Raw genomic sequence first — 23,874 nt, forward strand, 5'->3', positions numbered from 1 at the left:
CGAGCGGAGCAAACTGTAGCGTGGGGAAATCGTTACCAAATACCTATTACGAGTATGTCCACAATTGGACGCCCTTGGGTGTGATAATGATTGAAATATTTTATTCTTTATTTTTATTCTACTTCCAAGTTAGCCCGTGACACGTGATGGTAAGGATGCAGTCTGGTAACGGGATAATCTGTTATGCAGGCATATATGGCAGTTATCTTAAGCTTGTCATCGGTGTCTAAGCGACATCGTATCGGAATGCTCAATGCCCCCAGACCACAATAAATGACATACGCAACCTTAAGATTAATTATTAGATTTTTTTTGTGACAGAGCTCGTCCAGGGAAGTTCTATCGTCATACTAATTTCTGCCGCAAAGCAGCATTGTTGCAACGTTGTGTACCTGTCTGTATTACAAGCACATGAAGTTAAACTTCAAAACCTACGCAAAAAAAAACAGATTATTCGGGAACCCCCTATTTCAGTTTGTAAATACATGTCGTAAGCACATGTAAGGCGGTCAAACGTATTTTGGGTGTATGTTTTTATATTATCTCTTAAGCTTAGTGTCCACAAACATGTGGATATTATCACATGCGTCTTTAGTCGCCCACGTTAATGTCCTCACCGTCGTGAATGTTTTTACTACACTCATTCTGGTGAGCGACTGTCGACCTACTTCTGTCTATTTTAAATATTGAATAATTTGTTATTAACCGTTCTTTTTATCTTATGCAGGCACTGACGTCTTATTACGTCAGTTTATACTGGTCCAAATTTAATTTATTTTTGGGTTCCGTAAGGTAAGGTAAGGTAAGGTAAGGGTAAAACGGGACCCTATAAAAAACTTTGGCTCCGCTGTCCATCCGTCTGTACATCTGTCCGTCTGTCAGTCTGACACCAGGCTGTATCTCATGAACCGTGATAGTTAGAAATTTACACAGATTATGTATTAAGCTCGATTAACAATATTTTTAAACTGGATTCAATCTAACTAGTACACAGGTTTGGAAGATGCACATTCCTCTAATATCTAATTAGTTTCAATAATATTAAAACATTTACGCACAGTGCACAATGTTATTTATATTTAACCTTTAAAAAAGTAATACAGTGAACAACATGTCTTACTTTCCTATAATCCATTTCTTCGCCGATCCTAGATTTTTTCGTAAAAAATCGATGGTTTCTTATTACATTAATATGAAACTAAGCATTAGGTAACTAATAATACGTCCGAGGCAGTTTGGTTAGGTTAGTTTAGAATATAGACTTCATGTTTTGACATTTAGACACACTGATACTGCTGTTAAACTGAAAAGAAACGTGTGTAGGTACAGTCTAAATAAAATTGAGTTAGTAACGTCATACTACTTACAGTTTCGCTTGTTCAAACAACAAACTGACAAATTACCACAGCTTCAACCCGAACCCACGTTTGGAAACAAAAAAAGAATCACCTAGTTGTTATATTCCTATAAATACATCAATAAAACTAACCTGATGTAGCTTATTTCGCAAACAAAAATTACGTGAAACAATGTTTTATTACTCATGTATCAACGTACACCTACTTCGTTTCATCCAGCTGATTATTTTTAACGCTCCTCAGCTTCTCTACCACGTCATTTTACGCATTATGACACGGAACGCGAGTTACCAAATTTAATAATAAAATTTATGGGACATGCCATCTCTTTTCTTATCACGCTCACGTGTTTAAAAAATGTATGTCCATTCTTTTAAATCAGATTGGAGAAATACGGTTCCGAAAACTTTTGTTTGTGTTATTAATTGTTTGATTTTATTGCCAAAGTTTCCGTAAAAACATAATAATTATATTATAGGTATTAGCTGTATATACTTACTATGATAAAGTCCATGAAACATTTTAAGTCTTGGTAATGTGATTGACTGAATGTGACTGGAATAAATAGATTTCCCGGGGAAAAAAAAGTTGCATAAAATGGTGCAACGTAAAGTTCTTGCTTCTTTCAACTTTTTTTAATGAATATAGGACCAAATCGAAAGTCGAAGAAATAAGCAGTATCAATAGCTTTATGACTGTTTGCTGGTTTCAAAAACAAGTACAATTACAAGTATTAGCAAAATGAGGTATTCAGTTATAAATAAAGTACAGACAAACGGTTTAGGATTTTTATCGGATGTAATAAAAATAGTCCATTCAAATTAATATTGCTCCTACGTTTGCTTATAATGTGTATAAAGTAAGTATTTGTTATACGAACTCACGAAGTACCTATTAGATTAATGTACATAGTTGAACGGGTTAGCAATATCGAGACAAAATGGTAACTATAGAACGTTTCGCATCGCAAACATTGGCTTCGCGTTTTCACTACGCGCACTCTTGACATTGTGTGTGTTATTGCTGTCTGTCTTTTCTGAACATGCCATTGGCATACTTTGCGTATTACGTCATTTCACTACGACCGCCTCCAAAAATAACTACGATTAGCATAGGTTATAATGACTTCCGGCTAATGTTTTAAGTAAAAACCTTTTTTTTCTTAAAGAGTTAACTATTTCCCGTCGAACGTTTTGGATACATTTTACAATTTTGTAGAACTGCCTTGGCTTGTTTTATTTTAGGATACAATGATCCGCTTGAATCTTGGCATCATTTGAAATGGGCCAATGAAAGCATAAAAGGTCTACTTGTCAATATCGCTATTGTGATTGGACTTACGCAACTTCGAAGCTTAACCTTCTTACTTAGCCTTCTAACTAAGCTCCAATAGTAGACGGAAAGTAAGAGCCCAAGTGAATATTATAATAGACGTAGGTCGTAACGTGGGTACGAATACAATCCTACACAAACGTATAAATTGTGAAAGTTTTTGAGGATGTATGGATATTTGTTAATCTTGCACACAAAAAATGCCGAAGGAATTTAACGGATTTAACTAAAATTTGAAGCTATCTTTTTTTTCCGGAAAAATCCACGGGTCCCGCGTGATTTGTGTAAAACTAAATTAAGTTGGCTATAGGTTGCCGTAGCATATCTTTGTTTTTCAAGTTACTAAGTGACTTATTTATTTGTTACACTCTACCACTGGTCATACCGAGAAGGAGCCACCAAAAATTGTATTCCAACCTAACATCTTGGAGATGGACTTAGCAAAATATTTAATCAGGAAAATTAACTGGTTCAGTTACTGGTTATATTTTTTTATAATCCAGGAGATATCCTGGATTATAAAAAAATGTTTCTTACCTATGAATTGCAGCCTGAAGCGCAAAACTTATCTTGTTGTTTTGCATTTTATCCCGAGAAAGTAAAGCGTTTCTGAGGGATTTTTTAAAAACCCAAATTCAACGCGAAGGACTTCGCACAACAGATAGTCTACCTAATGATTCGTTGCCTGAAATATATATATATATTATTTATATCCTACGTAGACTCTTACATAATGGCCGCAACGACTGTCGTCCTCTGAGCACGAGGCCTTGGCCAAGGGCGACCGCATCGATCGTAACTAGGCCGGGAGTCCGGGATCCTTAGCCCAACGCCCTAACCTTGCGCCTGCTGAGTCGGCAAATGCTCGTCTATTTGCAATACATATTTTTATTCACATAGACATACGATACTTATTGCCTACTGACATTTATGGGAGACTGCCGCAAGATAAAGCGGATGACCTTGACGCATCCGATGCGGTTGTGATTCGCGCTGCTGACATTTTTGTAATTTTCAGTACAGTGAAATATGTTGCGAAATATTTTCAAGAGAATATTATAAACAATATTGGGATCCCCGATTCTCGGATTATAACTATCATTATTCATACTGTTATGTTGGTGTAGTGATTAGCATGATCAAATGCGAATTCGAGGTTTTTTTTTTTTATTAACGATAGGCCAGCGTTTGACGACAATCATGCCCGTTAGAAAGCAATGATGAGGTCTAGGTTGGAGCACGCTTGCCTAGAAAAAGCCTATTCACTCTAGCCTTGAAGGTACTTAAATTATACGTGGCAGGAAACACAGTTACCGGGAGGGCGTTCCACATCTTAGCGGCACGTATCAGAAACGTGGATAAAAAACGTTTCGTGCGTGTTGATGGGATATCAACCACATAAGGATGCCACCGCTCTCGGTGTCTCGCTGTTCTGTGGTAAAACGGGGAAGGGGGAACAAGATTGTGAAGTTCCTGAGCACACTCACCGAAGTATATCCGGTAAAAAACCGATAAACAGGCAACATTGCGTCGGTGCTGGAGACTATGGTCGGTCCTGGGGTCCATTCCCAGATAGAGAGGACAAATGTGTGCTTTTCTGTTAAAACATTTTCAATACCAGCCTGAAGTTAGGAAATCTGATTGTTTGATGGTCCCAAACCCACCAACCTGCATTGGATGGAGCTGCGTTGGAGCTGCGTGCTGGTTCCAAGTTCTTAATCCCTTTTTTCGTATAGAGGAGGTTAAATTGTTTGAAGATAATGATGATGACAATTATTCACGAATTTATTTTAATGATACATACAGTTGATAAGAATAATGAAAACAGTACGCGAATTAATTACGACCTAGGCACAACTCAATATGGACTTCCGAACTGGCCTTTAAAGTAAAATTGAAGGTTGAGTCTCCCCTCTACCAAAGTACCTACAATACATCGTAAAAGAGATATCGAATGATCGTCTATACCAGATTGTTTTTATACTTTATTAAAACAACTTAATCCTCAACGTAATAATTGGATGTCTGTCGAAATTCGATTTAGCAAACCTGCGTAGGTAGCTGCACTGTAGTGGGTCATGAAAATAGTAGAATGCATAAGCAATTGCTTCATGCAACGTTTTGTTTTGGTACTAATTTGCCGAAGTTGTAACAGAAGTACCATCCTATTAAACTTATGAACACGCCAAGTAAAATAAACTTCTGCAACTCGCGTAAATTTTGTTCGGTGCAGTGCCGTGTACAAAAACCATAACCGACATACCCCATAATCATTGCAATACGTACTATCTACTACTTATTCTCGTGGATAAGTTAGTGAAATGGAAACAATACTTGTCGGTTCTGTCTGTTATAGTATGTAATAATATAAAAGAGGAAATATTTGATTGTTTAGAGCTATTTTATCCTGAAGTAACTCAGCGGTTAAACCGATATTTAATGTGCTATGTTTTTTTTATTCCACTACAAGTTCGTCCTTGACTGCATTCTCACCTGGTGCAAGTTATGATTAAAAAAAATTAAAAGTTTTATTTCGTTTCGTACAGCAAAATAATACATGATGCAGTTGATAGTACCAAGATGGTAGGGGGCTAAAATGTTAGGGAGTGTGGTAGTCATACCCCTAATCGGTACTCAACCTATTAAATCAACTATGTTCTTAATATCTTTCTCCTTTTAGAGGTCTTAACAGGCTGAAAAAAAAAGATGATTATGATATTACATAATTAAAAATAACAAGGTTGCTTTGAAGCAGCCGGCTTAGCTTTCAACTTCACAGGATATAATAAATATTACTATATTATGTTGGAAATAATGATCTATTATTATTGCCGGCTTCTTCCCGGTAGTATTTGCCTTTGGAACTGGTAGTACAGTTACAACAAACAATCTAGACTTGACGTTTGAAAAGTAGTAAAGTAGGTCAGGTACGCTGCAATAAATGAACTTTGAATCTCATCAAAAGCCATATTTAATAATTTTACCCTTCTTCATAATTGGATGATTAGTTAATTTCTACATTAAGATTTTGCATATACCGATACGGACATTATTTCTTCATTTCAATAAGTTTCTCTAATTGCAGCTCTTAAGAGGTTCCTTTTGGTTTGGAAGTTCTTTAACAATGAAGATCAAACTTATTCCTATACTTTTTCTAATCCACCCTATCGGTTAGGATGAGTAAACTTGATCTGAAGATTTTAGATTAGACTGGTTATCCACTGCAATACAACTAGATAAAGATTAGAAATACTTTCTATTCTGCTTAAATTAATTAAAATATACTTGGAATTTGCATGACTAAATCAAATAAATGATGTTCAGCCATACTTATTACGAAATGGATAATAGATAGGTCATAATAAAAAGTAATTGTATATGTGAACGGAGAGCAGAGGCGTTACGGCACAATGTCGATAAGTCTAAAAATAGATGATAGTTGAGCGGAGTGACGGGCTCACGGGCTCGTGGGCACGCGAGTCCCATTCATCGCGGCGCCACGCCGATCGGCCTTCAACACATGCTACTGTTTATTATTAACGCATCCCGTCGCCCGTATCAGGTACACAAATGGATTAACTACAGTTTTCACATCTCACGTTAAAGTTTTTTTTTTTAAGCTTTCGTGCATAAATGTTAAACGACCTCCCTTGCGCAATGGTAAGCGCTGTGAATTTAAGTAGAAGGAGTAGGGTTAGATTCCCAGCAGGGGAAATTTGGTAATTTATAATTTCTAAATTTTCTCTGGTCTGGTCGGCTGGTTTGGCCGACAAAGACGTGCCGCTAAGCGATTTAATGTTCCGGTGTGATGTCGCGTAGAAACGGGGTAGGTTTATGTCTACCGTGCTCCCTGGTACACAGGTTCGCCCGCTACCATCATACTGCATCATCACTAACTACCAGGTGAGATTGCAATCAAGGGCGAACGGCTTGTAGTGGAATAAATTGACTTATAGTGCCAGTACCTACTTACCTAACTTTATCCGTGAAAAATGCACTTATAGTTGCCTAATCATAAGTTAGCTTTTCAAGGTAACTGCTTAATTTGCTTATATATAACATATAAAGTATTAAAAAAGTTTTTAAAATACCGTCTCATAGTAAAGCCGTTTATGTCTCGCAATCGAAGTGAAAAGAACAGCTGAGTATATAACTCAGATCGACCGAGTAGTTTTTATGAAACATCTATCATTGAGCTAACGTTTTTTCATGTCTGCGTAAAATATTTGTATGTTTTTTTTTTACAGTGCGTCATATTAGGAACAAAGATTTCCACACAACCTCAGGCTCGTACTGGAATAGGATAAATATATTTGTACAATTATATTATTAAGAGTTGTGTTTAAAATAAAAAAAATTATTACCAATTTCCTTTATTTAATCATATCAACCCAGTACCGACCTACTACAAGGTACGGGTGTCCTCCCACGATGAGAAGGCGTTAAGGTCATAATCCACCACGCTGGCCCAGAGCCGATTGGTGGACTTCACTCACCTTTGAGAACATTATGGAGAACTCTCAGGCATGCAGATGCCTTCACATTGTTTTTCTTCAACGTTGAACCGAGTGATATTTTAATTGCTTATACCATTTAGTATAAGGCACCTACCGATAATTATTTCATATCCGCTTAAAGTGTTTCTCTCTATTTCAGAACCAAAGAAAGATAAACTGGAGAATGGTGGGGAGATGGTGAGGCCAGAGAGGCCGAATTCATTGACCGCGGGCAAACTCCCAAGACGGATATGCTATCAAGGAGACGGTGAGTCACGAATACCACTGTAATCACCGCTTAAGGAAAACCATCTGTTATTACTTATTACCCTGTTATAATATGCCTACATTATCCGATGCTGTTTTAAAATTGATGCTAGAAAATGAGAAGTTAGGTTACCTTTTAACTAAGTATACTCTGAAGCACGGAATATAGGTTTGTTCTATTTTCATGCTTTACATCAAAATTTAAATGCCCATTTTTTGTTTTTTCTTATTATAATCACAAAATAAAAATACGAAGGAGCTGAAGGTGGGTGTAGAGAGGACATTTTGGCATTAGAGAACGTCATGTCGTTTGCCCTGACAGCTTATAGCTCGAACATTCTAAAAAAAAACAATTATTGCACTTTACCTATTGCTAACCTCGCTATATTAATAACTACTTTTTACTTCCATATTATTAAAGTGCTACCTACGTTCACACAAAACTAGTGAAAGTAATTTCGTGGCGGCCTCATGTTAGCTTTGTAAAAAAAGAAAAAAAATATTTCATGAATTTATGGAGGATTTATATAAATTATTCAATCGTACACGCACGCATTAGTATTCTATTTAATTCGATTCAATACACATGCACAAAAAAAACTTCATTTGTTACAAGATCAATGATCCGTTCAGCTGACCACCATATATCATATATTAAGATTATTGTTTACTTGTGAAATGGGGCTTAAAACTTGTAACTGCTTATTTACAGGCTTCTAATGAACAATTCCTTCCTTATTATATATATTCCTATGGTTACCAAAAGGGAATGATCAATTCTGTTGTTCCAAATAAACTAAACCAAATTGAAGTAACCATCAGGTATTAAAGGAGGGCTTTACGAAAAAGAGAGACCTACTTTTAGACCTGACATTTTTGTGCCTCTCAAATGGCACCATAAAAATATTTTTCACTCGTAACTGTCTATAATAGGGAAACCACACCTCTCGGATGTCCCCAAGGTCGGCGTTGTAGACTTAACGTTTTGAAAGTCGGCCTATCTGAAGTAAGCGTTATTTGTAATTGTTCTTAGTAGGTGGTTACACCGTGGGGGGCGAGAGAGATGTGAGCGCGGAGGAGCAGCTGATGCTGTCAGATCTGCCCGAACCGCCCATCGCCGTCTCAGACATTGGACCCATTCCACCACCGCCGATGTTCAGCTCGCCGAGCCCAACGCGCCACCACGCGCACACAATCATCAATACTCACTCTGATTGTAAGTACCATTTAACAATCGACGTCATTTACAGAATAGTACATAGACTGATTTCTGTGGGTCTTTTCTCTCGCCACAAACAAACAAACGCCATTGCGTTTCTTCGGAGAATAAGACGGGTTTAGGCCATTGTCTAGTCGGTTAGACGTTAGGATTGGTAGACTGGTAAACTTCACACGCCTTTATGAACGTTATCGAGAACTCTCAGCAGGTTTCCTCACAATGCTTTCCTTAATTTTTAAAGCAAGTGATATTAGTAATAAAGTTAGAGCGCATCTCTAACTTTATTACTAATATCACTTGCTTTGGATGGAATTTGCCGGGGATGGAACTCGGTCCCTCAGAAAAGAGGCTGTCCAATTTAGCTATCAGTGCTGGGATGGTGTGGCTAATACGTAATTTGCGAGTATAATGTAATATGGAACCTTTAATATATGTTCTCGGAATTATGGTATGCTTATTATTATAAATGCGTTTTTACGTAAGGTTGTAGGAACCCACGCATACGGAGAAATGTTCTCCAATTTTCGCGTAGGTTGCCGCAATTTGTACCTTAAAAAGAGTATGTAGTGAGTACTCAGGTATACTTTCATAGCGCGGTCGACTACTGCAATGTGAGGCAGCGTGGCCAAGCGCTAAAACACAACTACAAACTATACTACAATTTTTCATCTTATTTGAACTACCTAATGTACTTTTATTTCTTAAATATACTTCCTTAAAGAGATGTGCTTATCTGTAATTACTTTTTGATAGTAAATGATGTGGAGCATACTTGCCTTTTACTCTTCATCACGATCATTATAGATCATTTTGTAATTCAATTCGACATCGTGTCAAATTTATTAATAACTAAAAGTACCCGAAGTTAGTTCCCGGGATAGAAGTATTTCTAGGATGTATCTTTATGCAACATTTCATCAGGTCCGGCTTATCTCCTAAGACGTGCACAGGTAACAAATTTAAGTGTTTTAAATCCCACGGATAAGCTTCCTGGGTGCTTTTCCAGGATAAAAAGTGTTCCACGTCTATCTCCAGGAAACAAGTTTTATTTGCGTCAAATTTCATCTCGATCGGATCCCCCTCTGACAAAGGCGGTCTGTGCCCAACTGTGGGGTGTTAAAATGCTGATGTATAGTACCTAATCACATTTCTATAATCAGCCGAAGATGAGGACTCTGGAGATGACGAGGAGGTGGAGGCAAGCGCGGCGGACACGTCCCGGGTGGAGGAAATCCCTCCGAAGGAGCCGTCGTTCAACGCGGTGCCTCTCAAGTCAGCTCTCAAGAAGCGGCCGGCGCCCAGTGCCTCACCTGCCGCCACTCCTCTCGCGCCACGCCAGGATCACCACCACGCCAGTTTTAAGTCAGTATATATATTATATCATCACTTTATACATAAAAATTAACTATTTCCTGCGAACTCCTCCGCGTTTGTTTATACGCTGTTTTTGAAACCCACAGGTAACCTTTGCAATACCGGAATGGATACTAGCTTCTTCGTCCTTAGTTTAAGTTTAAAAACGTCACCCTTAGTTTAAGATTTGTACGCTCCTAATCGAAGGTCGGTTTTGAGAATCTATACTCTGCAACATCAGAATAAAATTGAGTGTATCAACGTTGTTTTAAGGCTCAAATTCGTCCACATTTCCACCGCAGCGCTCCTATAAAAATAGGAGAATTTACTTCGCTATTCGAGTAGCATTAGGCCCATTTTGTTTTGACGTTACTATGTTTCAATTCTCGAAAGCGGCTCCACGTTTGTGAGCTTGCAAATCTGTTACGCGTACGGCTTAGCTAGGCTGTGTTTCAAATCCCGCTGGAATACAGCCAGGGCGCTTTCCAGGATAAAATTTCAAGGATGCAAGCTAATTTAATTCAAAATGGATACCAAATTCCACCCAGATCGATACAATGGTAAAGCTTGACATTGGTAACAAATAAGCAGACACCCTTTCGCATTTTTAAATGAGTATCGATTTGTTTCTACATTGCACGCGAAACTCATATATTGACTCGAAATTTTTAAGCTAGGTTTCATTTGTATAAAAAAGTTCATTAATATAAATCAGTTCCGCGGAAACCGAAAATTGTACGCGTCAGCCTGAAGCCCAGCAAAGGCCCTGGAGTTAAACATAAACAATGTTTTGGGGTGCCCTCTAGGAATGTCAAAATAGGGCAACATGTAGTTCTTAATGTACATAATTAATTAACCCAGTCCCGTGAATTGTTAAGTGTCAGTCTAATCTACAAGCGAATTTCATGAGGAATTTCACGTTTTTAAATGACTAATATAATATAACATTGGTTACCGTGATGTAAAACTAACACAAATGCTATTATGTATAGCTATTAAGTATAGTTTTAACCCGCTATTCTATGGATGGAAAGTTATAGATTTTTTAATATAAAGCTACTATAGATATAGATCCCGTTAGTGGCCGAGAAAAAATTAAATTTTGAAATTGTGGTTAAGGGAAAATTTCATCACAAGAAGTTGTTGTGAAATAAAATTGCATTACCAATCTCTTGGTTTGCTTAATATAATAATGCATAAAAAGTTTATTTATTAATGAGTGCATACCTCCCAAAGGTGATTCGTGAACCAGAAAGTAACTGTTTTCTTGTAATAAGAGTGGTAGTGAAAATATGTAATTATGTGCACGCGAAGTTGTTAGCAAGAGAGGTGATAAACCACATTAATACAATTCATATAAAACGTGTTGAAGTTTCAAGTGTCTTATTCCAGATTTAAGAATGGAATGCGCTTTTATTTGATTGCAACTTATATTAGAAATTTTAATTATGTTATACAACTGATTGCTCGTGACTTCGTCCATTTTTCCATAAAAACTTTTATCCCCTATTCTACATCCTTGAGGGTGGGCTGTTCTAAAAAAACGCATAAAGAGTTATGTTACAAAAAATATTATTTTATTAAAGCCCTTAAATTAAACCATAGAACTTTTATACCCGAGTTCTACCTGTTGTGTTGTGGTAGTGTATACCACCCTAAAAGATTCATACCTACCTTAAGTTTGGAATTCTTACTTTTGGAAAACCTAGGATTTTCATTCAATCTCGCAACCCTCATTTCAACCCTCTAAGTTTTGGAATTAAAACGTATGTTACTGCCTGTGTAATCCACTACCTAATTGTAAAAGTTCCGTTTAAATCAGTCTAGCTATTATGGAGATTAGCAAGAACAAACAGGCAAAAGTATTCAAAATAGTTTTCTTTCGTTAAAAGTATATCTACTGTATATATGCATTTCGTACAAAGCTGTTATTTTCAGATTACAATCAGACTCTTCAATTTAATTTATTTGTATACCTACTCTGTTGGCATCAGAGGGCCTATTATTTTACGACTACCTGAATTCTATTCATTTTATAGAAGTGAAATACGTGCTATATTAATAGTGCTGTGACTAACACTACAGGGTTGGTGCCAATATGTGTGGAATGCAACAATAAAACTAATTTTGTATTGCACCACATTAAAGTTATGTTGTACATGTAATTGATTTTATATAATATGTTCAGTTCTCTATTAAATGTATGGTCATCGCACACTGCCGCAAAAGCCGAAAGAAACGCATTTTTCACTCATTGAATTGAAATTCCGCATTCGGATTCATAATAACGCATTTCACGCCCGGCAGAGCAGAATAAATAAATAAATTATGGTACGTTATGAATAATGTCATAACGACAGTACCAAAAAATCGCTGTAATATTGTATTTATCTAATTACATCAGATTCATGTATTATGAAACTCGTATTTTTATTGGTATTTTATGTACGATTGGTTTTATTATTTTCAATATATAAAACGTAAAATCGAGCGATCCGTCATCGAAACGACAAGTTCAAAATTGTGACGTCTATATAAACATAATTTTTGCCACTTGAAGTTACCCGGCGAGTGTTTTTTCGAAAAAACATTTTGTTTTTACTATAAATTGTAATTTATTTCAACGAAACCCTTAATTAAAAAAAAATATAATATTTTTTGTATACTTCCGAACATCACAGATCAGTTTTTAAAAATTAGTCATCGTGCCTATTGTGGATGAACGTTAAATGCATTGCGTGCATCTCGTACGCTAGTCTGCGATTCACCTTAAAGTCTGATTTATTATTAACTAGCTGTTGACCATGACATCGTCCGCGTTCGTTTCGGTTTTAAAACCCGCGTCTAAGATGAATCGATCTTGATAGCAAGCTATCTAAATTAAATATTTCGTCAACATCTGTTAATATGTTAAGCCGTGCCACAGGTAAAAAAAAACATTTTATATTTAATTCGTACTTTTTTAGAACAAAATCGATTATATTATCCTTCAACTAAATGTAAGGTGTGTTATAAGATCCAAAGATCAATGTTTTAGAGGTTGAGTTTAAAATAGGTAACATTATATACAAACAAACAGACAAACTAAGGCATTTATTATTAGTGACATCTGCATATCGTCTGCGAAAGTTACAGAAGTCATTTGTGGGATCGAGTATACGCTTTTATAATATGATTCCTAAGGTAATTTTGGACCTACCTCATTGGTCATAAGTTTAGAGAATATGTTAAAATGCATGTTGGAAAAGAGCAACTGCTGAGTTTCTTGCCGGCTTCTTCTCGGTAAAATCTGCCTTCCAACCCGGTGGTAGAGTCCTACTTGAAATAAATGAATTTAGAATTTTAGAATTTTGTTATTAATTTTTTTAAATGGATAACGGTGAATATAAATATTATGACTAGGTATATACTTTTTCCCCCCAACAAGTTAGCAGTAGACTGTAAGCTCAGCCGGTGTTAAGTTATAATGCAGTGTAAGGTGGTAAATTATAAATTCCCCAATTGCCCTGTCATGAAATCAAACTTGAAAACCTTTCAGTTAAAACACCACAGCTCTCACTAGTGCGCCAGGGAGGCCGACAAACACTTAATTGCTGGTCAATGAAACAAACTAGCAAGGACTTCATTCGGCCTATTTCAATGCAGCAAAAAACGCAACAATGCATTTGTACCTACACTACACGACTTGTGTAAAATCACATTAGTAATTTAAATTAATAAGCCAATTTCAGTTGCATATTCATCAGTGCAAAAAAAAAACCGCGTTGCAATAGGAGATCGTTGCATACACCGACGTTGATTTATCACTCAATACTCAGTGTGCGTACAATTTCTTTTTCATTTTATAGTATTTCATTACAAAATCTTGTTTTACAAAAATATATACTGGAACAATAGTTCAAAAAAATATAAAGCATCCAAATAATCACACATGGGCAAAGTACCGACAAGGTTGACGCTATGCTCCCATGCTTGACAGGGGATGAAAGTTTTATCCTACAATTATATCCGGTAACAAGTGATAAAATTTACTTATCCACCTGGCAAAGCACGGAAACGAAAAAGGAGAAGCTTACACCCGTTTGATTTAATATAAGTTTATTATTTACACCCATGCGGCTAAGCTCGTAGAGTAAATAAAACTATGTATAATATACGAGAACATGTTTATCCTAGGCTGAAGAGGATGGTTAACCTAGGACAAATTTGATGAGCAGGTATTTGAAATCGATTGCCGTCGCGCTGAGCCTGTCTTTCCTCGTAGTGTGCGATAGAGACGGATGGAGCTCAGACCGATTGTACCTATAAATCTGGGGGACATCGACGTCTCGTATTCCCCCGTTTTCTCATCCAAAACTTAGCCAATTCAGTTATTATTGGCATAAACATTTTAAGAAATATTACATCTAGGTTTATCTTTTTTTCTTTCACGTTGATATTTCATATTTGTTGTTGAGTCCTCTGAACATTGCGGTAAAAAAAAGTGTATTATGATACATTTTAGAGTGTTCAATTTCTAAAGTATTTTAGCTTTTCAAGAAAAAATAATGATAGCGACATATCTACACTGCACTATGTTACAAAAAGAAAAATATCGCTCTAGAGGAATTGTCGAAGAAATGTATTTGTATGGAGTTCCGCCTATACTTTCCTCTTAAATAGCGCCAGCTACTGGATCCCAAAACAATTACATGGTCAGGTTTTGTGACTCAATATTAAAAACGTATAACTGGATGTTATTGTGTACATTATAAGCATACGAAATGAATTAATTGGATGGAAGCAACGCCGTTTTGCGTAAGTCCACGATATACAATAATCGTTGAGATTACCTTGGTATTGCACAACCTGCAGTATGTTATCCTTTTGTTTTCCTTAAAGGTTGCCTAGAAGAGATCGCTACGAAGCGATAAGGCCGCCTTTAGTATACTTCTTCTGTCTGTGTTTTTTTTATTCTTCTTCTGTATTTTTATTTGTGTGACAAAACAGACAACTAGAAAAATCTATACAGTGGAACTTTTTTGTTATGCAAAACTGCACAGATCTTTCAAAATCTATTACATACTATCAAATCTGTTTTACGCACGATTCACTTGGATATCTCTGTATAATCAGGAGACGTTGGCTTCACTACTCAAAAGTGCATATAATAATAAAATCTTTGTTATATCTGTGCCCGCATTTTGGAAGACTTTTAGGGCTTAGCACTATAGCATAAAGCAGTATTATTTTTAAATCAGTCAATTTTATGAAACGACGTCATTCGTTAAGTAAAGATCGACGTTCGTCATTCTGAATCGAGAGCATCAACAATATTTAAATAACACTGCTTTTAGCGTCTAGGTAGATTAAGGGATCTTCCCTTTATATTTTGCGTGAAAAAAATTAAAAAGTTACACCGTACCGATTCATTGTCTGATGGTAGCTATTCATAGCATTTTATAACTTATATATTGTTTACTGTACCTGTATAAATAAATGATTTGCGCGTGAATTTAGAATGTTCGTTTATTTCCATCATGCGGTGGTGTGCAGGCGGCCGCCGCCAAAGCCGAGGATCCGCATATGGTAACAGTCCCTCTCGTTTTGTCGATGTTGTCGTGCCACACCTCACAGACCTTTCGACGGTCCGCTTAGCCTTCGCCCATGCATCGTGCATTGCACGCTTCCAACTGTCATCTGTCTTCATACATAATACTGTCAATGCTGTTGTACACAAATCTCTAAACTAAACTAAATTGACAGGTTTGACGACCTGCTTGGCGCAGCGGTGATCGCTGTGGTTTTAAATCGGTGATCCCGGGTTCGATTCCCGGTAGTGGCAATTTGGGAATTTATTATTTTCGAATTTTCACTGGTCTGGTCTGGTGAGAGGCTTCGGCCGTGGCCAGTTATCACTAACTACCGAAAACGTGCCACTAAGCGATTAGAGGTATGGGTTAAATATAACTGCCATCTAACAGGTTAGCCCGCTACCATCTTAGATTGCAACATAACTTACCACCAGATGAGATTTCAGTCAGCGGCTAACTTGTAGTGTAGTAAAAAAAAAGGTCGGAATGTACTGTCCTTTTTAAATAGTCACCGTGGAGAATGTTAATAGATACCGTTTTTAAACCTGTCTACGATGCCAATTTTGCCGCACACAAATCTCGAAACTAAACTAAATTGACTAATAATGGTGCTATCCTTGTCCATAAAGAATGTTCTTGAGTGCAAAGGATGGTACTACTTTTAGATCTGCCAATTTAGTTTAGTTAAGAGACTTTTGTACAACATAATCCTCACCAATTTAATCAGTTGAGAGATATATGTACAACACAATTAGCACCAATATTTACTCAGCATCTCAATTTAAGACCTAAGTTATAATTTTGCTGATGACTTGCAGTTCGTTAATATTTAGTGCGTACTAAATGCACAATTGTATTTGGCCGGTCTGAATAATTGGCCTTTGGAAATCATTGCGAATTTACCACGTAAAATGTCACCATTTAAACGACATCTGCGCAGACTCACACACGTTTCAAGCCGGCCAACTTTGTTCACGCGTATTGAATAAAAAAAAGTATTTTTATTTCAAATAAATGGAATTAATAATCGTGATACATTATTTAAAGATTATTGGTAATTCAGCAATATAACCTTATCCAAAAAGCTTGAATTTTCAATACATTACTTTGGATATCCCATTTTTTTCTAAATTAATGATGATAATATGGTCTTAAATTGAAATTCGGAGTACAAATTGTCTAATCACTTCCACGAACTCACAACACTAACAATCATTAATGTTGGAATACACGCTCCAAGTATCACACACACATACCTTAAATTAGTTTATCTTCTAAGACCACACATCCTACAAATTGAAACGCGTAGACTTTTAAATTATATTATATCTATGTCGTGTTATGAATGATAAATGTTTCCTAGGTTATATGGCTGATTAACGCTATTGTTCTATCTCTTGGTATGTCTGTACTGCATGTTCATGTATTGATCTAAACAAACTCATAAAACGTTATCGGTTATACAAAAAAAATACTAACTTTGAAAATGTATTCAATTTATTTTTGCTATGTATGTTTGCATATAATTCTTGAATACTTTTTTAATGGTTACTACAATAAACTGTAAATTTTATTTATTATTTTTCTGTTTATGGTTAACCTATTTTTTTTTGCAAAGGTCAGTGTTATTTAGGTTATAATTCCATTATCTGTTACAATAGTATACCAGTACAACAAACCGTAACGGTGATAAAATGTGACGCCGGTCACGCACGTCTGCATTGACGCTTCAAACTAATTTACAACATTTATTTCACTTTGTTTTTCTTTCTATAGGCGTTCACAGATAACTGTTGAAATACTTATTTTATTGAACAGTACCAATGAACGTAGGTAAGACGTACAGGAATAAAAATATAACCAAAACTTTTAATATTAAGATACTTTCTTGTAAACATATTTAAAGGTTAGGGTAAAAATTATTTGTACGTTATGTTAAAACCTAAGTATGTAGTAAAGTTACACGATTCGCTTTGTTTAGATCTTATTTTTTTTCCTATCACGCGTTTTCAATGAAGCGGGTTAAGAGCGCAGCGAAGGCAAGCGGGAAATAGAGCAAGCAGATTATTGAAGGCTATGTAATACAGCTATTACGTTATCTGCGATGACTATGAATCATCTGATCGGTTTATTCTTGAGCGCCTTCGCCCCGCTCCGCTGAATGTAAACGCACCCTAAAGGCTCATATTAAACTGTATCCTATATAATGTCACATATTCTGGACATATGACTTTGTAATGTTCCCTAGAAGTTATGGGATACAATATTCGATAAAGTTTAGTGGGAGCATAAAAATAATCTATTTATTACGCTGACCAAATTTTATTTCGTGCAGCAGTAGACCGGTGCGCGTCGGTAACGCGCTGGAAAACAAGGAGAACGCGCGGCCTTGGGAGGGCGCGGGCGAGTTTCGCGACGACTACGCGAGCGAGTCAGAGCGCGTCGCCGCCAAGCTCGCGCGTAAGGAGAGTCTGAACATTAAGCTTGCGCTACGCCCCGATCGTCAGGAGCTCATTAACAGGTAACAACCGGCTAGCCCGCAATGCGTGGAAAATCTTTATTCGCGTACGGGATTTCACCTACGCACTTAGAATGATTTTTGCGTTTTTTTTTAAGATGTGCTCGGTAAAGTCGCACGTACTGTTTTCACACCTTGATACTGCAAAAGATATTCGGCGAAGGTAATCTGCACCGTATCGCGTGAAATCTGTATCGATGTGCTAAATTGTGTAACTTACCGTTGTTATACATTGGTAGACCACGTTTGTGATTCATCCATAGACCATTAAAAGACAATCTATACACTCATTCTGTAGACCGTTTAGAATCACTGTTTTTGTCCCGTCTAACGACCACACTACAATGTGAATTTCTCAATCTTTTCTTTTCAGTCAACCTTTCTTTTTACTTTCTACGTTGTTTCGAAATCAAGATGCATTACAAACCAAAGATTGCTTGGGAAACATATAAACTACACGTGTTATGGTCATCATTCCAGTGATATTATTATTACCGCATCCAAGTAACGTTGAGCTAATTACTATTGGGTTTTTAAACCGCTATTAATATACAAACCGTAGTAAATACCAAATAGTAGTAGGAAGTACCTTGGATGTTGCCAATATAATCAAACGTTTCGGCATAATGCCAACTTTAGCACTACGTATAGCTATACTCAAGTTTAGAATGTTTCACCACATTTATTTACAATTAGTTCCAGAAATAAGTTAATTATAGTCTTTTAACATGGATTTTTTCAACGTAAAATTTGATTGAGTTTTCCATAAATTATGTCAATTTGTTAATAAATTTGTTAGGAAAGATGAGATTTCTTGAACATGATTCTTGGAAACAGTCATACTTTTTTATCGGTACATACATACGGAGTTTCATATAACTTAAACGAAACGTTGTGTTCTTAGACAAAGAAAATTGACTTACGGCTATAAGACGTACAGATTAGAATCGCTTGTTATTCTTAAACAACGACGAATACTACTTTTACTTAAAAATAATAAAAATAAGCAAATAATTTGTACGACAAAACAACATTTAAGGGCAAATCGTTAATGCGCGACGTGTCGGTCATAATGACAGTGTAAAGTAAAAATAACGTTGACTTTTAATAATAATGTTCGTGCTTCTTATTGCACTGAGCAGTTGCTTTTGTTTGATTATTTTTTGTAAACATTTAATTGTAAAGTGGCCTATCTGTGCGAGGGCAGAGTGGTCTATTTGCAACATTTGGTTGGTCGTGACGTCTTTAGAGGACAGTAATTTTCTATTACAATTGATAATAATGTCACTTTTGCTGGTGCTTAAATAAATAACGTTTCTGCTCTCATCGTGTCTTTTTTTTGTTTATATTGCACTCTTCCCGTGCTTAGGTAATTCGTTCGCCTCCTCTGAGACAGATAGACCAGTGTCGGTGACACTCCTATAAGAGAGAGATGTATTTCTAATGGTTCGTTATTAGTGCCACCACCTTCTTGTGTTTATTCTTATTATATAATAAGACTATTTCGAAATCGAATGGAGAGAAAAATTTGGGCTGAGAAAATTGGAAATAAAGCAGTACTAACAAGAGTCCGTAAAAAAAAGAAATGTAATTAGAACTGTAGACAGAGGGCCATGGATAGATAAACTTGGAAATGGCTACACTGACAAAAGCTTAGCTCTTTAGTTAAAGAGAACACTATTGACCTACTTCTTGTTTTAACAATGCGAAAAACGATAGTTAGTCTCGTTGAGTATTTTAATCAATCTTAATATATCTGATCCTTACATACGTACACTTGTAGATGTGTACTAATGAATGTAGGGCTGCGATAGTTCGCATTCCATTGCCAAGTAATACGAAGGAGTTTTATTTTAGTTTGACGTTTGTCACTAGCTCATTTTATTTTCTTTCAATTTCCTATTGATCACAATGAGGTCATTGTGATTTTGTGAGGTTATTATCAAGAATGTTGTTACACACGAAAATAATTACGATTAGCCTAAGCTTCTTCTCTTATAGAACAGAACGATTAAGAACTTAGGCACATCACACTACACTTTTGGCGAGCTTTACGATACATGATAGTGATAACCCGATGGCTTTACGTTGAGAGTGTAGACAATGCCAAATTCTCCTGATGGTATTGCGAATTCCGTAACCTTAATGATAGAGTGGTAGAGATAAAATTACTTCAAAGAAAAACCTGATATCTAACAATTATTATTCCGACTTGGGAACTGAACCCGGGAAATCTAGATCCGTAGTCAATCAAGCCAAGCGCCAAGCACCAATGAGGCAGATGACCTATATGGACAATGTATAATTTAATATTGTCAAAATAACCTTCAATATATTTCTTAATAGTAATTGTAGCCTGCCTTGCTAATCCGATAAGTGACCTCAGTTAATTAATTAAATCTAGACTAGATTACGAGTCTTGGGATTAAGCCAATAGTTTATCGGGCATTATGAATACGCTTTCGGCAACGCACAAGCGTTGGCAAATTTGATGTCAGCGTCCAGTTGCCAGTGCGCGTGAACAAGTGGGCTGAATGTTATCATCAGTATTTTAAGGTGATTCGGGGAGAAAGTCTTGTAACTGCACACTCTTACTTGGCCGGACAAAAGTTGGCTCTGCGAGGCGTTCGCGCATGTCCAACGTGCAAATGTCTTTCAGATTACTATTGCATTCCTAAAAAGCAACTACTCGTGATTAACTTTATTCCAGCCAACTTAGATCGTGCTTACAGTACAGTTCGCACAATCTTACATGGCCGGGATAAAGTTGAGTCTCCAATCGCGGGCTGTCTCGGATGAAACTCAGGCTATTCCCGAGAATTGTATCTGCGCAGTCACACATGAAATCTGTTAGCTTGGATCGTGCGTACTGTGATGGCGTTAATACTGGAATTCATAGTAGAGAAATAAAGAGTCCCCAAAATCTAACATTGACCAAATGTTTAAACACTTGGTAAATGTTAGAATTATTTAGGTTCAATGTTGGGTAAAACTGTATGTAGTTTCAAACATAATGGTATATTATTTTTCGTAGGAAATTCTATATGATAGAGTTATTAGACATTTCAAAATTTGGCCAATCACATCTGCCAAATTAGATCTTTTGTCTTCCTTTTGTGTATGAAATGTATGAAGGTTGAATTCGCATCATGGCGACTGAATCATGCCCTATACGAATCCCTATCTTAACTATGAATTCCAGTGTTAGGCGATATAGTATATTGAGGCTTAAAGGTAAGGTTGTGTGCCGGTACGCAGGAACATCCTGGTGGTGCAGAGCGACCACGAGCGCCAGGAGTCGTGGGAGGCGATCGGTGCGCGGCTCATCCGACGCCTGTCTATGCGGCCAACTGCTGAAGAGCTGGTCGAAAGGAATATTCTTAAAAGTAAGTTTCCTAACAAGTTAAATGTGCATGTAGGGACACAAATGAACACAAGTATAATAGCATTTAAAAATAAGAATCTTGAGTTACCTTTCTTCTATCATATACGCGTGTATGCCGACAAGGTATTTAGCGTTCCGGTACCATTCCGGTATGTATTAATATGTTCTGGTATGTCGCGTAAAACTCATCTGTGGTACGGTTTAATATAACTGTCTTCAAGAAACGTATTTTTATAGCTACTATTACCTACACGTGTTATACTGTTACTTTTAAGTTAACCCTTGACTGCACTTTTACTGGGTGGCAAGAGATATTACAGTCAGGGGTTAACGTAGTAGTAGAATAAACAACGTTTGCAAGAAGGTGTTTAATCCACGCCAGAAACTGTTGCTTACTTATATTATCAACAAATGTTACGCTATTATAAGCAGCGAGATATTAACGAATTTTTTATTTATATTGTCGGTATTTTAAGAAAATAAAGCAGTATTTAATGGTCTTACTACAATATAATCTGAAACTCCCCAATATTCAGTAGCAAACGCTAATATTTTAAAGTTGACCTTGAAATTAAAAAAAGATCTACAACTAAACTACTTAAAATAAAATATCATGGCAGGGCTAGGCTTCTAATCGGTCGTTAATCTTAAGCAGAAAAATCTGTTACAAATTATTCCTGACGCAAGTTATTATATATACCTGATAGTTCCAAGTTTTGTAAGATACCTACAACCTTCAAGAAGATTTTTGTATGCAATAATTGATACATACAAAACACGTCACGTACTATCTTAAAACCATACTTTGTGCAATTTATTTCTTTAGCACGCTCGCGCTATTCGCGTTAAATAATAAAAAAAGCTTTCAAATAATAATTTATACAACTCGGAAATTCTTTCAATTCCCGCTATGTTTTGTCAAGCAAATCGGCAACTGTAACCGTAAACTGAAAAATAATTGAAACGTATTTTAATTTTGCAGGCCAGTCCCCGGCGGAAGAGAAGAAACAAAAAGAGGAAAAGAAACGGTACCTACTACGCAAACTTAGTTTTCGGCCCACGGTCGATGAACTTAAGGAAAAGAAAATTATCAGATTCAGCGACTACATTGAAGTCACACAGGTATAATTCTACACTTCGCAATGTACAGATATGGAAAGAAAATTCCGTTAGAGACAGCGACCTTATCGCATTAATATTTATATTAGGTAAACATCCTCAATCCTGCTGTCGTCATTGGTCTTTTGTAGGGATCTCCGAACCACACGGTCTTGTGACAGTTACTCCCTGAAACTCTTTTTCATGTCGTCTGCACTTCAACAATTGGGACAATTCTAAAAGCTAGGTTTACTCACTGGCGTGCACTTCATACAGGCATAGTACCTTTAGCACCGGCTCAGTTACTTTCGTAAGAGTAAGTGCTCTTGCAGCGTATTTGCGATATCGCGTGACTTCCGATGACGCTCGCGGCAATGCTAAAGTAAGTCGCGCGATACAACTACACAAGCACAAGCCCCCAGAAACCCCTGTGCTTCGAAAATTCATGCTTCTAGCTTTTTTTAGAGCTAGTCCATATTGCGAAAACACCCGCATTATTTTTAATCTCGTGACTACAACTGTAACTTCATACTGCACAAAATATTCGCACGAAAATAATCCACACCGAACGACTTAAAACGTGTATTATAGTAAAGATTCTATGACTGCGCGATTATCTTCCTGAATTCTTACACAATTGCGAGAGAAATCGCGGGTTTTTTTTTGCAGTGCGAGCTAGCTCCTAGTAAATCTGTCAGTGTTAGATTTTTACCGGGTAGCAGATGATGTTGCTCGACGGGTGAGAATGTTTGTTCTCAGGCTCACGACTACGACCGTCGCGCAGACAAGCCATGGACGAGGCTGACACCTCGCGACAAAGCTGCCATCCGACGCGAGCTCAACGAATTCAAGAGCTCCGAGATGGCGGTTCACGAAGACAGCAAGCACCTCACTAGGTATGTCAACATCATCATCATCAGCATCAATAGCATATAACATTCTAGACTAAATGCCTACCCCAAGGGAAGGTTTTGTCCATAATTACCATGCTGGGCAGACGGTTTGGTGATCGCAGTTGATAGTATTAGTAGTACAGAAGACGCTGCTGTCCGTTCTCTGTTATATTTCTTTAGTCGCCACGTACGACACCCGCGGAAAAAGGAAGGGTGATTACAACTGTATTCTGCCTTCACCACACGGTACATGCCTACATGTAGATACGATACATGCAGAGGCATCACACGGTACATGGCACCGGAACATGACCTCTATTACTGCAACTGTACCACTATCCGTTACCGACCCACTACAGGACTCGGCTCTCCTTTCAGAATG

General features: G+C 36.9%; 1 protein-coding gene across 8 annotated transcripts in view; it reads left to right on the plus strand.

Annotated features, from left to right (window-relative positions):
- The window catches only part of LOC120624210 (phosphatase and actin regulator 4B), a 74,817-nt gene that overhangs the window by 46,399 nt on the left and 4,544 nt on the right, over window positions 1-23,874 (plus strand). For 4 of the 8 annotated variants that reach the window (XM_039890613.1, XM_039890622.1, XM_039890621.1 and 1 more), the window contains 8 exons: window positions 7,347-7,454; window positions 8,487-8,669; window positions 9,833-10,034; window positions 15,561-15,593; window positions 17,934-18,119; window positions 21,375-21,502; window positions 22,484-22,623; window positions 23,359-23,495. In XM_039890613.1, coding sequence (XP_039746547.1) covers window positions 7,347-7,454; window positions 8,487-8,669; window positions 9,833-10,034; window positions 15,561-15,593; window positions 17,934-18,119; window positions 21,375-21,502; window positions 22,484-22,623; window positions 23,359-23,495 — 1,117 coding nt within the window. The remainder of the gene's footprint in view (window positions 1-7,346; window positions 7,455-8,486; window positions 8,670-9,832; window positions 10,035-15,560; window positions 15,594-17,933; window positions 18,120-21,374; window positions 21,503-22,483; window positions 22,624-23,358; window positions 23,496-23,874) is intronic. The other 4 variants (XM_039890616.1, XM_039890615.1, XM_039890617.1 and 1 more) reach the window with 4 other exon arrangements.

The sequence above is a fragment of the Pararge aegeria genome, chromosome 6, assembly GCF_905163445.1.
Source record: "Pararge aegeria chromosome 6, ilParAegt1.1, whole genome shotgun sequence".
Taxonomy (NCBI): Eukaryota; Metazoa; Arthropoda; class Insecta; order Lepidoptera; family Nymphalidae; genus Pararge; species Pararge aegeria.